This window comes from Brachyhypopomus gauderio, chromosome 2 (assembly GCF_052324685.1).
Source record: "Brachyhypopomus gauderio isolate BG-103 chromosome 2, BGAUD_0.2, whole genome shotgun sequence".
Taxonomy (NCBI): Eukaryota; Metazoa; Chordata; class Actinopteri; order Gymnotiformes; family Hypopomidae; genus Brachyhypopomus; species Brachyhypopomus gauderio.
This window is the reverse complement of record NC_135212.1, coordinates 2,550,585-2,566,169: the sequence shown is the minus strand read 5'-3', so window position 1 is coordinate 2,566,169 and position 15,585 is coordinate 2,550,585. Positions and strand designations below refer to the sequence as shown.

The window sequence follows — 15,585 nt, the reverse complement described above, 5'->3', positions numbered from 1 at the left end:
TCACAGCAACACTATTTATAAGAAGGCACAGCAAAGACTTAATTTGCTGAGGAAGCTCAGGGCTTTTAATGTAAGCACAGACATCTTAACAGTTGTCTATCGATCACTCATTGAATCTATCCTCACTTTCAACATCACATCTTGGTACAATTTTCTTACAGTCAAATATAAAACACAACTGTCCCAGATTATCAGACAAGGAAGTAAAATTACAGGTTCACCACAGACACCATTACAAGCATTGTATGAGCGAGCAGTGATTAGGAAAGCTACCCTGATCACTACAGACCCATCTCATCCATTACACACACAATTTCAGTTACTTCCATCAGGAAGGAGATACAAAGTCCCATTGGCTCAGAAGAATGTATATAAGAAATCTTTTGTTCCTTCGGCAACCACAATTCTGAACTCAAAACATGTAGTATTTTAAACTTTATATGTGGTATATAGTATAAGATGGAGTTTTGTTGTGTATTTTGTGTATACTTGTGATCTGTAAAGCCATGTCAAAGACGAATTTCTGTCTTCAGACAGACAATAAAGACTTCTTATTCTTATTCTTATTCTAAGGGTCTAACTGTAAAGAAACATTTCATAAAGAATAGCGAATAGCTCAGCCTGTATTTAATGACTCAGGTTTAAAATATATCACTGCGTGGACTAAGTCAGCGTTAGCGGTAGAAAGCAATGGGCAGGATTTTTGAACAGCGAGTTAGTTCCAGTTATTCATCGTGACGGCTTCTTCGACTACTGGGGAAAAGGAACTTCAGTAACCGTGACCTCAGGTAGGATATAATTTATTAGACCGGCGTTGTAAATATAGGCTTCAAATAATTTAGCAGAAATTACTTTTATTTTTGTAAGTAATCTGTAGAAGTAGGACTATAACCACAGCATATTGTACGGGTGGGATTGTGTTGTTTTCACTGTGACGGTGCATTTGATTACTGGGGAAAAGGAACGATGGTGACCGTCACATCAGGTAAGAAATACACTAATGAGAAACATTCAACAACGTTCAGAGTTAATGTTTGACAAACGTAACCTAAATATTAGTAGGCCTATACAAGCAAAATGTTAAATAAAAGTGCAAATCTAAAGAGGTTACAATTGACGTCATTTTAGTCAGGTTTAACCACGAAATGTTGGACAGAACATTTTAATTAGCTTTTAATTAATTAAAGGAACATTTTGGTAGGTCTCGCTATTTTATTCGCTCGGATTAACCTAAACGTAGCATATAAATACGTCAAGCCTGGTTTTTAAAAATGGCTTGAACACCATTTAATGTTTCTGTTACGCTGAAACGCAACAAATATCACTGTGACTACGCTGCTTTTGACTATTGGGGAAAAGGCACGTTGGTAACAGTTTCAACGGGTAAGGCTCCTTCTTTAGCGCCGTTCTTTTTAGATGTCCAGTCCTTACGATTGAAATGAATAGGCTATATTGGCCAATAGGCTATTTGGATATTTTAACCTCATGCCATCGCGATAGATAGTTCAGAAGTTAAGCCTTTTTGCACGACCTTAGAAAACAATGTTGTCACTGTGACAATGCTTTCGACTACTGGGGGAAGGGAACCGTGGTCACCGTCTCATCTGGTAAGATATAAATGTTTAAATTCTGTTAAGTAAAATTTATTTGCAAAAGTAAATATTTGTCCAACTTATTCTAAGATTGGTGGTCACAACTGCTGACATTGCGATTTTAAAATTTGTCTAATCTTGACTACGTGATGGCGGGGAGAAGCAAAAAAAATCAAGATTATAGGCATTAATTAATATATAGGTCCTATTGGGGCAGTCATGGCCTGGTGGTAGGGAACTGGGTGGAGGGTCGTGGGTTCGATTAACCAGACCTGAGGCCATGACTGAGGTGCCCTTGAGCAAGGCACCTAACCCCAACTGCTCCCCGGGCGCCGGGCTAGGGCTGCCCGCCGCTCTGGGCACGTGTGATCCAGCCCCCTAGTAATCACTAGTGTGTGTGTTCTAACTGCACAGATGGGTAAAAAGCGGAGGACACATTTCGATTGCGGTGTAAAAGTCACAATTGACAAAATATTGCACATTTACATTATTATTCAATGTGACCCAGGGCTTAATTTAGGTTAAAATAAACGTACAAGGTGAATGTGGATGTCAGATCAATTGATAGCCAGTACTTTATATTATATTGCCGTGATGTGAAATTACTTTGACCACCGTGTAACTGGGCTTTTGACTATTGGGGCAGCGGCACAGTTGTCGCCGTAACAAGCGGTAAGTAGTTTAGTTTAACGTTTACAGATTACGGGTTTTGCAAAGAGAAGTCTTACAAAACCTTTTACAGAATTACCTAGAATTACCTACCTAGAATTATCTAGTAGAACGTTTTAAGCTTTTAAAACCCTGAAAGCTAAATTTATATATTATAATACATTTTGAAAAATGCTTAATCTGTAATATTTTATCATCTAGACTATTTCGATTCCATATCTAATAGAAGATACTTTAAACTTAACATTTTACGTTTTGCTTTGAATGTTTTAATGTTTGCTTATAATGTAATAATGCAAACATGTATAATATATGCATAAGATATGGCATATGGATAAAAATGTCAAAGGTGAAAAGAGATATTAATTATATCTCGTGTATGTATGTTATGTCTAATATTTTTATGTCTAATATTTGTTGTCCAAAACAGAAAACATACAAAAATTAAAGTACGACATTTGATGTTATTGGTGCTTTTCTGTTCGTACTCTTTAGTTGAATTTCTCAATACATTTTTGCAGGAGTACAAAGCGCACCGGCGTCAATCTTTGCTGTGTCGCAATGTGGCTCTGGTTCGGGTGGATTCCACACGATCGGCTGTTTAGCGTCTGGTTTTTCGCCTGCCGAACCTCTACAATTCAAATGGGTGGATTCCGAGAGAAAGCAACTCAGTGACTTTATCCAGTTTCCTGCTGTCCAGTCCGACGGCGCGTACACCTCGGTCAGTCACGTTCGCGTTAAGGCTTCTGACTGGAGTGCTGGAAAGTCGTTCACGTGCACAGCTGAACATCCGGCAGGATCAAAAAATGAAACCGTCAAAAAGCCAGGTAAGTTAATCCAAAGCATCTGCCTCATTGGAATACAATGGAAATTAAATTAGGCAAATTTCTTCTGAATTGCCAAACATGCCAAAGTCTGCAATGACGTTAGACAAGGAATAGCATTTACATAGGGAGCTATCAACTCCCACCATGACACTGTCATGCATATGACTACTGATATTTCTAAAATTGCAAATATGACTATTTTGTCATAACATTTATTATAGCTAATAGTTCATGTGTATGCTCTCTTTATTTATGAATTTTATTGTTTATTGTTCATTAAATAAATAATACTCAGTGATGCATTGATACATTGATTGAATTACATTGAATGATTTTGTCAGAGAGAACATTGTAAAGATATTTTACAGATTGCCTCTGTAGATCTTTACATCTTTACAAGCCAAATGCTTGCACTTCTCGTCACGAAAGCGTTTAATGCATGAATCATAATCACAATGGGGAACTGAACCAGAGTTAGAAAATGTAAAAATGTCGTTGACTTTTCACGTTTGACTGTTTACATTTAGGGTTATTTCCACTATAATGTTTGCAGCATGTAGTATAGGAGCAGCAAGTTTTGATGTCATCATATATATATATATCGCTCCAAATTTGCAATACTTGTTATATATACTTGTTACATAATATCTATCATGGTACTGCCCCTGACGACTCCTTTGGATGTGTGTTTACGTTCATGTGTGTGTATGTACATTTCTGTCAGTTCATCTCTGTGATTCAGTCACCTGTCGCTTTACTTATTAACTTTGTGTTGCACTTATGTCTTGATGTCTTGTTTATGTACTTAAGCGTATTTAAACAGTGTGCGTGTTGGTCCCCTTGTGTTATAATATGTATGTTTCATTTACAGACCCTAGGACACCAACCATCAATCTGGTGAAAGTTTCCGATGGCAAATCCATTATGTGTGTCCTGGAGGACTTCTTTCCTAAGAGCTTCACCGTTAAGTGGAAAGAGGATGGAGCAGATGTTACAGGCCTGGACCTGCCAGCAGGCCAGAGTAAGCCAGGCTTGTACACAGCTGGCAGCGTTCTTCAAGTCACTGAGAGCAAATGGAAAAAACACGTGGAGTACACCTGTGAAGTAACACATACCGGCCAAACGTACATGGAAAAACAAACCTTTACAGGTAAAGTGGTATCATGGATTCATTGCATGGTCCTAATACATTTTAAAATGTAATACACAGAGATATCTTTACACATTAATATAATTTAGCTCCCCACCCCACACAAATATTTATTATTTTACAACAACAGATTTGATACAACAAGAAAGTTATTTATTGTTGTTGGAAATAATATAAATGCCTCTTCATATATATTTTTGATTTGAATATAGAATTGTGCTATAGAAACGTGCTATTTCAAGATGACATTGGGGCAGATCCCACAGGATTAATGAATGTTAACATCAACATTAGCATCAACATGTTATAGTTTTTAACTATATTTCTGTGATAAATAAAATACTTTTGCATTTTCTTCATGCAGCTGCATTAAATGTGAAAATTAAAGGACCTGATGTGAAAGAGTTGTTCATAAACAACAGAGCAGTAATGGAGTGTGTTATTACTGGAGATAATGAGCAAGATGTGAAAGAAGCCAAAGTATCATGGACACTTAACAATCAAAACCAAAATGGGGATGATGGTAAAGTTCAAAAGACAGGACAGCAGTACACAAAGAGTAGCACCTTGGACCTTGATCAGACAGCCTGGTTTTCTGGTAATAAAGTGGAGTGTTCTACCACATGGAGAAACAAGCCTATCTCTGATAACGTTACCGTTAACAAACGAGGTAAATATTTGACATTCAAAGAGTTTTAAATCAAATGGTAACATTCACATTAAATGTTGTCTATATATATATATTTGCTTGAAATTATATAATTATAATTCTAAATGTAATATGATGTATGTTTCTCCCTTTTAGCTCAAGCCCCCACTCTTCTCATTTATAAACCCGAGGAAACGGATCCTAATAAAGTGTCACTGGTGTGTGAGGTCAACGGTTCTCCTCTTGGGGACATCTATGTCATGTGGCAAAAGAACGACCATCAGTATATTGAAGGCAACATCACATCCTCAGTCATCAAAAATGACAACTCCATGTCTGTCTTCAGCACTTTAACTGTGACACAACAGGAGTATGATGATCCAAAAATGACGTTCAACTGTGCAGTCAAACATGCTGGAATGGAGAATTACTCAATCCCGCTTCTGAAGACAACATCCAAGAGTAAACCCATGTCCTGTACATGTCCTGTCATGCCTTGTCCATGAGATGCTTTTTGTCTTGACTCAGTCTGTATGTTGTGTATTTCTGGGTTCACTTGTTATGTGTTTTTTGTGTACATCATGTTGTTGCATGGGCCATGGTCTAAACGTAATATCACTCCAAACCTGAACTGTTACTGTTCACAAGAACATTATTGTAATAATGCAATGGTAATACAAAACCAAACACACGTTGGACCAGCCCTGATACTGTGTGTTCTGACCGCTGCATGTTGTACTTGTCTAGTTCTGCTCTGTCTTTTGTTTTCCTGTTATTGTTATTGTTCAATATTTTGTGTTACTATTTGTTTGTCTGATTGTAGTCCTTTCAGGTGACATGTTCCAGTTTGCTTTAGTTATTCAACGTTTTGTAGCTGACAGTTTGGGCTAAATGATTGAAAGGTTCCTTTTTTACTTGCAAGTCTTAAAAATAAAAAAAAATACACAATTGCATTTGACAAACAATGACGCTTTCATTTCAGATATTATGAATTTTATTATAATTATTATTTTTGTTTTGCTGTTATAGTTCACTCTAGAACAGAAGGGTTATCACAGTCCTCATTGCTTGTATACAGGCACACTGCGAAGGAAGAAATGTTATTAATCTGTTATTGATGCAGAGCAACACTATTTTATCCTTGCTAATGAAATATGATCAAGAACATGTCATCTTGTCCTACACGTATATTCTGAGAAAGCTGTTTACTAATCCAGTGTTTGTCTGGAAACATCCACCCTTACTCAATAATCATAAATCATAATACATATCATTACATATAATTAAATATGGTATAGTATATATGACATATGAGTCTATAATGCTTAAACATTATTTAGTTTGTTTAATTTTACCATTTACTTGGTTCAACTTACTTCACCATTTAGCTTTTTGCTTCTTCTTTTGTGCAGTTCCAGAAGAACAAATAGTACTGTACACAGATGGGGCGACTTTGGATGAAGATGAGTTCAGTAGTTTGTGGTCCACTGCTTCATCCTTCATCTTCCTCTTCATCTTCTCTCTGATCTACAGCACTGTTCTCAGCCTCTCCAAGGTAAACAGATTGTTAAACCTTCTTTTCATGCCACTCTTAGAGACCTATACTTTTATCTTATGTGTTTGAATGTGAGTGAAATCAACACTTCTTTTTATTATTCATGTTTTTCAGATGAAATCATGAGTTTGAACATACCTGGAAAACATATGAATGTATCTTCAGTTATCTTGTGAATATTTTCTAAAAATATTTCTTTTTCCTACATATGCATATGTGCATATGTGTGTACGTGTTGGTTTTTATGGATTAGACACACAGAGTGGGAAGTTGCTTCCATGCACATATCAAATCTTATTGTGGATTTATTTAACCTGTGAATAAATATTCCATTTCTTGTTATTGCTTATGGGAAAATCTAGATTTTGTTATTGTTCCAGATTAACTTCTCTTTGCCTTATTGCATTATGCTTCTTTTGGTTATGCTGCTCTATTTAATCGGTGTTAACTGACTGGATGTGATTTCCCTCTGTATACACCTAGCTGAGTTGTAAGTCTGCCTGAATAAAGTCACTCTGCATATCTAGTCTGTCTCTCACTTGTTAGATTTGTCACGCTACAGCCCCGAACCCCTCCCTTCAGGAGTTTTTTTTTTTAGATTACTAGTAATGTGCACGAATATATTCAATTTTTATATGGGGTTAGATACTTTCTGCAGAAACAGTAAGTGGTATTCAACCTTGTTGAATTTAAATACTAAAACGTTATGAATTTTTGTGGATTATTCATTGCACTGCAGCAACTATATATTCCAAAAATGAAGGCTTAAAACAACGTATAGTCAACACTGGTTATCAACTAATTTTTAATTCTTCACGTTATTCAACAGTGTATAAGGACAGATAATATTTTCTTTTGAAGATATTATTTAGCCTCTTAGATTAACTTTCCTTCTTGATTTTATGGTCTTCTAGATTGAAATTTCCATGTGAATAAGACCTGCTCTTTTTTTGCTCAGTTAATTTGCAGAGTGAGTTAAAAAGCCCCGACACATCCATAACCCATCTCGAATAAAAACAGTCATAGAACTGAAGGTTCTTTCTAGGAAGATGTAAGCACAGTCAGGAAGTGAAAGAGACAAGATGCTTTCACATGCTAAATGTGGACCAACTGTCAAAGCTAGAAAGAGGTTTGCACCTCTGGGGAATCAGTGTTATACTGAACAAACGGCACATTCTGACTATGTTTTATTTGTTATGCTAAACGTTTTTATGACACAAAATGTGTCAAAGTTATTCAGAGAGAATATGATTGCCGATTTTCCAATTTTCCAACTTCTCAACTAAGATCTTGAGATGACAAAACATTGTCTCACAGTAAATGCTTTAAATATTTGTGGCAAGATAAATTTGTCATTTGTAAATGGTATGAGTTGAACTGAACATGTTAAGATTTAACATTTCATTATGAATTTTAGGGGGTCATTTGTGTTTCGCCCCCATGACTGTATTAGTGTATCTGCATATTTGTAGTGGAGGTGTTAGCAATTGCAGAAGTGTTTCAACAGAGACTTTATTAATAATACTTGTGAAATTGGCTTAATAGACTTAAATGAAATAATTCTTCTCAACAAATTAAATGTAGCACTTTACAAAAATGTTGAAAGAACAAAATGAATTTGCTGTCCCAATGCCTCTTGCTGTGTGTGACAACATGGAATCTCAGTTTTAATTTGCTTCTGATCCTGCTATGGCTTTAGATGTCTTTGAAGAGTTGGTGCTGTTGTCAGATCAGTTTTTAGACTGGCAAAGCAGTGTATGAAATAACAAATAGACACCCCCAGAAACAATGTGTCCAGTTTTCTTACTCTGTTAATTTTCACATTAACACTGTTTCAACTATCCGTTATCACCCCACAGGTGCACCTAGAAGTGATGTGTGGGGTCCCTTGTGGAAACATATTCAAATATAAACAAACCCCTTGAGACAGCATTCAAATTCACAACAGGACACAGATCAGAGGGGCAGATATTAATACGTTTTACAGGAGACACTTCTCATTTTATTAGTATATATAGACTTAATTGTCTTTTCACTTATATTTTCCCAGTTGCTTCATATACCTATTAAAATGTACCTGATAGACACTAGAAGGAAGCACAGTTTTGACAACTGTACAATCTCTAGGTATTCCAGGCCTGGTGAGGAATGCAGCCTTTTAAAATAAAAGTCACCATCCCAGACACAACCCCAGATACTCCTTTAATCTATTGAATACACATTACATATGACCTACACCACTACTGAAACTGGAAACACAACAAATGCTTTGTTCTATTGTAGCGTAGCACTTCTACCATGACCCCAGTAGGTTACTATACTTCTGTACTAATTAATTTGGGGTTTCTGTTCTTACCATTCACCAGCATACAATTACTGTTACAATTACTATTAGTAACATCCACAAATGAATAACTGAAATACATAATAAATGAATGAGCTCTCTGGCTAATGCCAAACAGATTATCTCTGTTGGGTGACTCAAACACTACTCTCATTGGACAAATTTCATAACAAGCTACATACAGTACAAATTTTTAGATTTTATATACATATTTGAACAGCATTTTAATAGGGTATATACCTGTAGGCTACATATGGGGAAATGGGATTGCCATTTGATAAATTCTATACATATGTCCATATTACATTAACTTGCATTATTATTACATTAACTTATTACATTACATGTTTTTAGATAGCAATTTATACATTTTGTTCTGAAAAATGAAAAATTATTTCAAACAGTCTAGCGAAATAGCACATGCATAACTGACTGAATTAGTTTGGAAATGTGATGGGCAGGGTGAGCAACTAAAAAGGAAGCGATCACGCCAAGTCTCAGGGAAAGAGGATGGTTTAACATAAATACCCGCCCGTCTCCTTGGCAGTGTATAAAGCGCTCGATAAATTCATCAACAGCAACACAGTTTATTGAAACCCTCCCTGACTTAACTGCTTTAGCCCACTCGCCATCCGATCCAGGAGAGTTAGATAGTCTAACCGACTACTTAGAGAATACCTGCAGATCAGCTCTAGATATAGTAGCTCCACTAAAATATAAAAAAGCTAGATCCAAAAAGCTCGCCCCGTGGTACACTGACCAAACTAGAAACTTAAAACAAATAGCACGTAAATTAGAGCGGAAATGGCGATCTACTAAATTGGAAGTATTCCACTGTGCCTGGAAGGATAGCATTATCGAGTACAAACGGGCACTCACTAAAGCACGCTCAGCATACTTAGCCTCACTGATAGAGAAAAATAAAAACAATCCTAGATTTCTTTTAATACTATTTCTAAACTTACAAAAAATCAAGCAGGCACAGAACCTCAGATTCCAGTAAACCTCACTAGTAATGTATTTATAGATTTCTTTGATAATAAAATAGAGAATATTAGACAAAATATAAAACCCTTTATTAGCAATACAACTGGTATGTCATCTGGTTTGGTTGATATTGATTTAAATTACATACCGGGAGAAAAACTTGATGCTTTTCATCCACTCCCACAATCAGAATTAGAGAAAATTATTTCTTCCTTAAATTGTACTACCTGCACACTAGACTCAGTTCCCTCAAAGTTATTAAAAGAGGTATTACCAGCTGTAACTGAACCTCTTCTAACTATAGTTACCTCATCCATTACAATAGGTCACATGCCCAAATCATGTAAGTTAGCAATTATCAAACCTCTGATCAAGAAACCAAATCTTGATCCGACTGTGCTATCTAATTATAGACCCATTTCAAACACATCATTTATATCTAAGATCATAGAAAAAGCTGTTGCCCAGCAATTATGCCTATATCTGCATAGGAATAACATATTTGAAAAGTTCCAATCTGGTTTTAGGCCCCATCACAGTACTGAAACAGCATTAGTTAAAGTAACAAATGATCTCCTCCTTGCATCAGATCAAGGCTATGTATCACTGTTAGTGCTTCTTGATCTTAGTGCAGCTTTCGACACAATTGATCATAGGATCTTGCTAGAAAGGTTAGAACGCTGGGTTGGAGTCTCAGGCACAGCCCTTTCATGGTTTCAGTCTTACTTAACAAATCACTATCAGTTTGTAGAGCTCAATAATATTTCATCCAAACGTACAATGGTTAAATATGGGGTCCCGCAAGGCTCCATCTTAGGACCACTATTATTTACATTATATATGCTACCATTGGGCACAGTAATAAACAAACATGGTGTCAATTTTCACTGCTATGCGGATGACACTCAACTTTACATATCAGCCAAACCCGATGACAAACTCAGTTTAGGAAAAATTGAGGCCTGTGTAAGAGATATTAAATGCTGGATGTCTCTAAACTTCCTACAATTAAATGAGGACAAAACAGAAGTTCTCCTTGTGGGCCCTAAGGCCGTAAGACAGAAAATTCCAAATATAATGCTTAATCTTGCAGACTATCCCATTACACCTGGCACAGTAGCCAAAAACCTAGGCATCATACTCGACTCCGACCTATCATTTGATAAATATATAGATAATACTACTAGGATAGCTTTTCTACATCTCCGCAATATTGCCAAATTAAGAAATGCATTATCACAGGATGATGCAGAAAAATTGGTGCACGCCTTTGTTAGCTCTAGACTAGACTACTGCAATTCATTACTGTCAGGATGTTCAAATAGGAATCTAAAAAAACTTCAAATAGTTCAAAATGCCGCAGCTAGAGTTCTGACCAGAACTAGAAAATTTCAGCATATTAGACCAGTCCTATCAGCCCTGCATTGGCTCCCAGTTAAATTTCGTATTGATTTTAAAATTCTATTATTAGCATATAAAGCACTACACGGGCTTGCTCCTGAATACCTCCAGGAACTTATTTCCTACTATGAACCCCCACGTCAACTAAGATCACAGAGTGCTGGTCTGTTATTAGTTCCACAAATTAACAAGGTAACAGCAGGGGGAAGAGCCTTTTCTTATAAGGCCCCCCAGCTTTGGAATAATCTTCCTAAATGTGTCCGGGACTCTGACACAGTCACAATCTTTAAATCTAGGTTGAAAACCCACTTATTTAGTCTAGCTGTCACGTATGGCTACGCCCCCTCTCCTGTCACTCCAACGTCTCTGTTCCTCGTGGTTTTGTTTTTCCTGCCTGTTTATCCCACCCAGCTCGTTGTCTCTGATTCCTCGTTTGTTACCACGCCCCTGTCATCATTGTTTGCACCTGATCCATGTTTGGTGTTCTGTATATATAATCCCTGAGTGTCCCTTGTCCCTGGTCGGTTGTTTTGGATGTTTGGCTGTTTCGTTCTCTCGTGTTTCATGTGCCCTGTTCCCGGTGTTATACTCTGTTGATTCATGCTCTGTTCTGTGTTATCCTGCCTGGTTTTGTTTCGTGTCTGTTTTGATCATGCCCCTGTATTTGTCTCACTTGGATGGCTCTCCGGTTATGACTCCTGCCTGTGACTTCGACGACGATTATGGAATGCCCTGTAATAAATCTCGCTCTTCTCGGCGTTTGTGTCCGTCTCCTCGCTCCGTGGCGCGAGCCACGTTACATAACAACCGACCCTACCAGGACACAGCGAGAGAGCGAGACTCTGGTAAGTTCAATCGCTGTAATGAGATGTTGGCTGGTTTAATTCGGTTCGACTCTCCGGTATTACAGCGTGAACGAACCAGAGACAGGAATTCCCCTTGCGCTGTGGGTACAAGGGAGTCTCGTCGCTGTAAAAACAAAGCGAAATCACTTTCGGTTTCTAGCTTTAGCGACGAACTCCCTGATAAGCGCTACGTGTCTGCCCGACTCGACACACGCTACAGGGAGGAGCAGCCTGTAGCGCGAGACTCGGGCAGACGGAATGAATGTGCAGACGAGCGTTGGCTTGGCTCTCGGTTGGCTTTCAAAAGCCATTGTGAGCTCCCGATACCTCCGACGAGGCGGAGTCACAATGAAAGCCACCGAGAAGCAGTTGTGTTTGTATGTTCTTCCAGGCGCAGACCAGACCGGGGAAGGAGGAAGACCACGCCTCCGACTCAGAGCCCCGTCGCCACAACGCATGAAGAAGTCGCCTTCCATGAGGAGCACCTCCCTCCTCTGATCCTGCCAGCTTCTCCCCTTAAGACGCCAAAGAATTTTTTGGGGGGGAGTAGTGGACACTCACGGCAAGAGTGGCCGGCTCGGACCCCCGGTGACGTCAGTATGGCGGTCCCGCCCCCCGGTGACATCAGTATGGCGGTCCCGCCCCCCGGTGACGTCAGTATGGCGGTTCTGCCCCCCGAGGATGTCAGTATGGCGGTTCCGCCCCCCGAGGACGTCAGTATGGCGGTTCCGCCCCCCGAGGACGTCAGCATGGCGGTTCCGCCCCCCGAGGACGTCAGCCCGGTGGTTCCGCCCCCCGAGGACGTCAGCCCGGTGGTTCCGCCCCCCGAGGATGTCAGCCCGGTGGTTCCGCCCCCCGAGGACGTCAGCCCGGTGGTTCCGCCCCCCGAGGACGTCAGGTCCAGGCCTGTTCCTGTACCCGCGACCCGGAGGAGGTTGTCCACGCCGGCCGCTGTTCCCGCTGCCCGCCTGCCGGCCCCTGTTCCCGCTGCCCGCCTGCCGGCTCCTGTTCCCGCTGCCCGCCTGCCGGCTCCTGTTCCCGCTGCCCGCCTGCCGGCTCCTGTTCCCGCTGCCCGCCAGCGGACCCTGCCTGTTCCCGCTTCCCGCCAGCGGACCCTGCCTGTTCCCGCTGCCCGTCTGCCGGCTCCTGTTCCCGCTGGCCGCCGCCCGGCCGTGCCTGTGCCCGCCGCCCGGCCGCGCCTGTGTCCCCAGAGACTGTGCTGCCCTCTATTGGGCATGGACTTTGTGTGCCCCCTGCTCCACCCTGTGCCTCTTATGTTCCGTTGCCCGTGTTCCCCCTGCTCCCTGGTCCTATCCCTGGTTTTGTTTTGGTCCCTGTCCCCGTGGCTGTGTCTGTCAAGGTCTGTGTTCCTGTTCCCGTGTCTGTTTCCGGTGGTGTTGTCTCCGTCCCTGTCCCCGTGTCAGTGCCCCAAGTTTTGACCCACTTTGTTCCTGTCCCGGTCTCTGTCGTCCACGCCATGTTTGCCTCCGTGTATGCCCCTGCCCTGTCCCCTGGCCCCGCTCCCGTGTCTGTCTCCGGTCCTGTCCCGTCCAGCCCTGCTTCTATGCCTCGCCCTGGCCCTGTCCGGTCTCCTTGTGTCCCCTGTCCTGCCCAGTCCCTACCCAGCTCTTGGCCAGTCTCCATGTCCCCTGTCTTTGTCCCTGCCATGCCCCAGGTTCCTTGTCCTGCCTTGCCCGGTCTTGTCTGTCCCGTAGCGTCCTGTCCCGTGTCCCCTGTCCCTCGCCGTGTACCGTGGTTCCCCCTCCTGTCTGAGTCTGGTTCCTGTCCTGTCTGCCCTTGCGTGCCCCAGAGTGGCACGCTTTGAGGGGGGGTACTGTCACATATGGCTACGCCCCCTCTCCTGTCACTCCAACGTCTCTGTTCCTCGTGGTTTTGTTTTTCCTGCCTGTTTATCCCGCCCAGCTCGTTGTCTCTGATTCCTCGTTTGTTACCACGCCCCTGTCATCATTGTTTGCACCTGATCCATGTTTGGTGTTCTGTATATATAATCCCTGAGTGTCCCTTGTCCCTGGTCGGTTGTTTTGGATGTTTGGCTGTTTCGTTCTCTCGTGTTTCATGTGCCCTGTTCCCGGTGTTATACTCTGTTGATTCATGCTCTGTTCTGTGTTATCCTGCCTGGTTTTGTTTCGTGTCTGTTTTGATCATGCCCCTGTATTTGTCTCACTTGGATGGCTCTCCGGTTATGACTCCTGCCTGTGATTTTGACGACGATTATGGAATGCCCTGTAATAAATCTCGCTCTTCTCGGCGTTTGTGTCCGTCTCCTCGCTCCGTGGCGCGAGCCACGTTACACTAGCGTTTGATAATTAATATCCCTCTTAGGTACATAGATAAAGGTACAGATCCAGGGGTTCATAGACGAAGGGTTTTATGGTAGACTGGGGTGCTGGTGCTGTCATCCTGTCACTGCTCGTGGTCACTCAAGTTTGTTGACAATGCAGTGGACGGATGCCATTGTCTCAGAATGCCCCCAAGCCTATGTTACCTTCTGGTTCTGCCTTTTTTAGCTAGGCTGTAATAATTTAACTTAGTGCCGGAGTTGCTGCCACACTCCAGAAATGTTTATAATTTTACCTGTCCTGTACATGTCCTCATACAGAGCTAATTTTCCCTGTTTCATTTCTCCACATGGCTGCCCGCCTGCTTGAGGAATAATGAGATGAGGAGAGACAAGCGATCCATCCTGGGCCGGCCACCTCCTGCCTAACCGGATGCCTACACCATGATGGACATTATTACATCTTTTATATTCTGTCTAAATGGACATTATTGCATCTTTTACATTCTGTCTACATTCTGTCTATATTGTTGTTGTTGTCATGGTGACCGGTGTCGGCCAGAGGAGGATGGGCTCCCCCCCTGAGTCTTGGTTCCTCTCAAGGTTTCTTCCTCATGCAAAAACTAGGGAGTTTTTCCTTGCCACTGTCGCCTTTGGCTTGCTCACTGGGGGCTAGGACTCGGCACTTGTAAAGCTGCTTTGTGACAACAACTGTTGTAAAAAGCGCTATATAAATAAAATTTGATTTGATTTTAATAGAAAGCGCGCAAACCAAAAACCTGTGACATTGTTCCAGACTAAGGAAATAATAACCAGCAGTCAACTGGTACAAAGACAAGACATATATAGACGAACAAACGATTCTCAGGTGAGACGCATCACGGGTCCCGCCCACCTGAGGAACGAACATCACGTGATCAAAACAGGACATCTGCCGCTGTAAACGGGGGCGACCGGAAGGGGGCCCCCCCCCCAACGTGACAGGAAACAGTTTTTTTTTTTTTTATGATCAGCATTTTATTTAACATTTTCACCTTGGTACAGTTTACAAAGCCGACTCACAATACTATATAATACAAATAATATAGTAATATAGTATGGAAAGTTACAATATGAATAATGACAACATTTTATTAATGTCACGGTGAGGGGGCCGGGTCGCCACCAGAGGGCGAGGGCTGTTTCCTATTGTGTTGCTCTTTTTAAGCCCGCAGGTCGTCCGGTCCAGTGCTGCACATTGCCACTACGAATGTCACTGAATCCGATG

At 41.2% G+C, this 15,585-nt stretch overlaps 1 protein-coding gene and 1 gene segment (V, D, J or C); both read left to right on the top strand.

Annotated features, from left to right (window-relative positions):
• The first annotated feature begins 812 nt into the window (after positions 1-812).
• Positions 813-6,968, top strand: LOC143483964 (immunoglobulin heavy constant mu-like). The segment is given in 7 exon segments: positions 813-985; positions 2,783-3,088; positions 3,960-4,238; positions 4,603-4,908; positions 5,044-5,349; positions 6,300-6,442; positions 6,557-6,968. Coding segments are annotated over 7 exon segments (1,371 nt in total).
• An 82-nt stretch (positions 6,969-7,050) lies between these two features.
• Positions 7,051-15,323, top strand: LOC143484014 (uncharacterized). Its single transcript, XM_076982437.1, has 2 exons — positions 7,051-7,105; positions 12,411-15,323. Exon 2 carries the CDS (start codon positions 12,619-12,621, stop codon positions 13,456-13,458), a length of 840 nt encoding a protein of 279 aa, XP_076838552.1. The 5' UTR covers positions 7,051-7,105; positions 12,411-12,618; the 3' UTR covers positions 13,459-15,323.
• Positions 15,324-15,585: the final 262 nt, after the last annotated feature.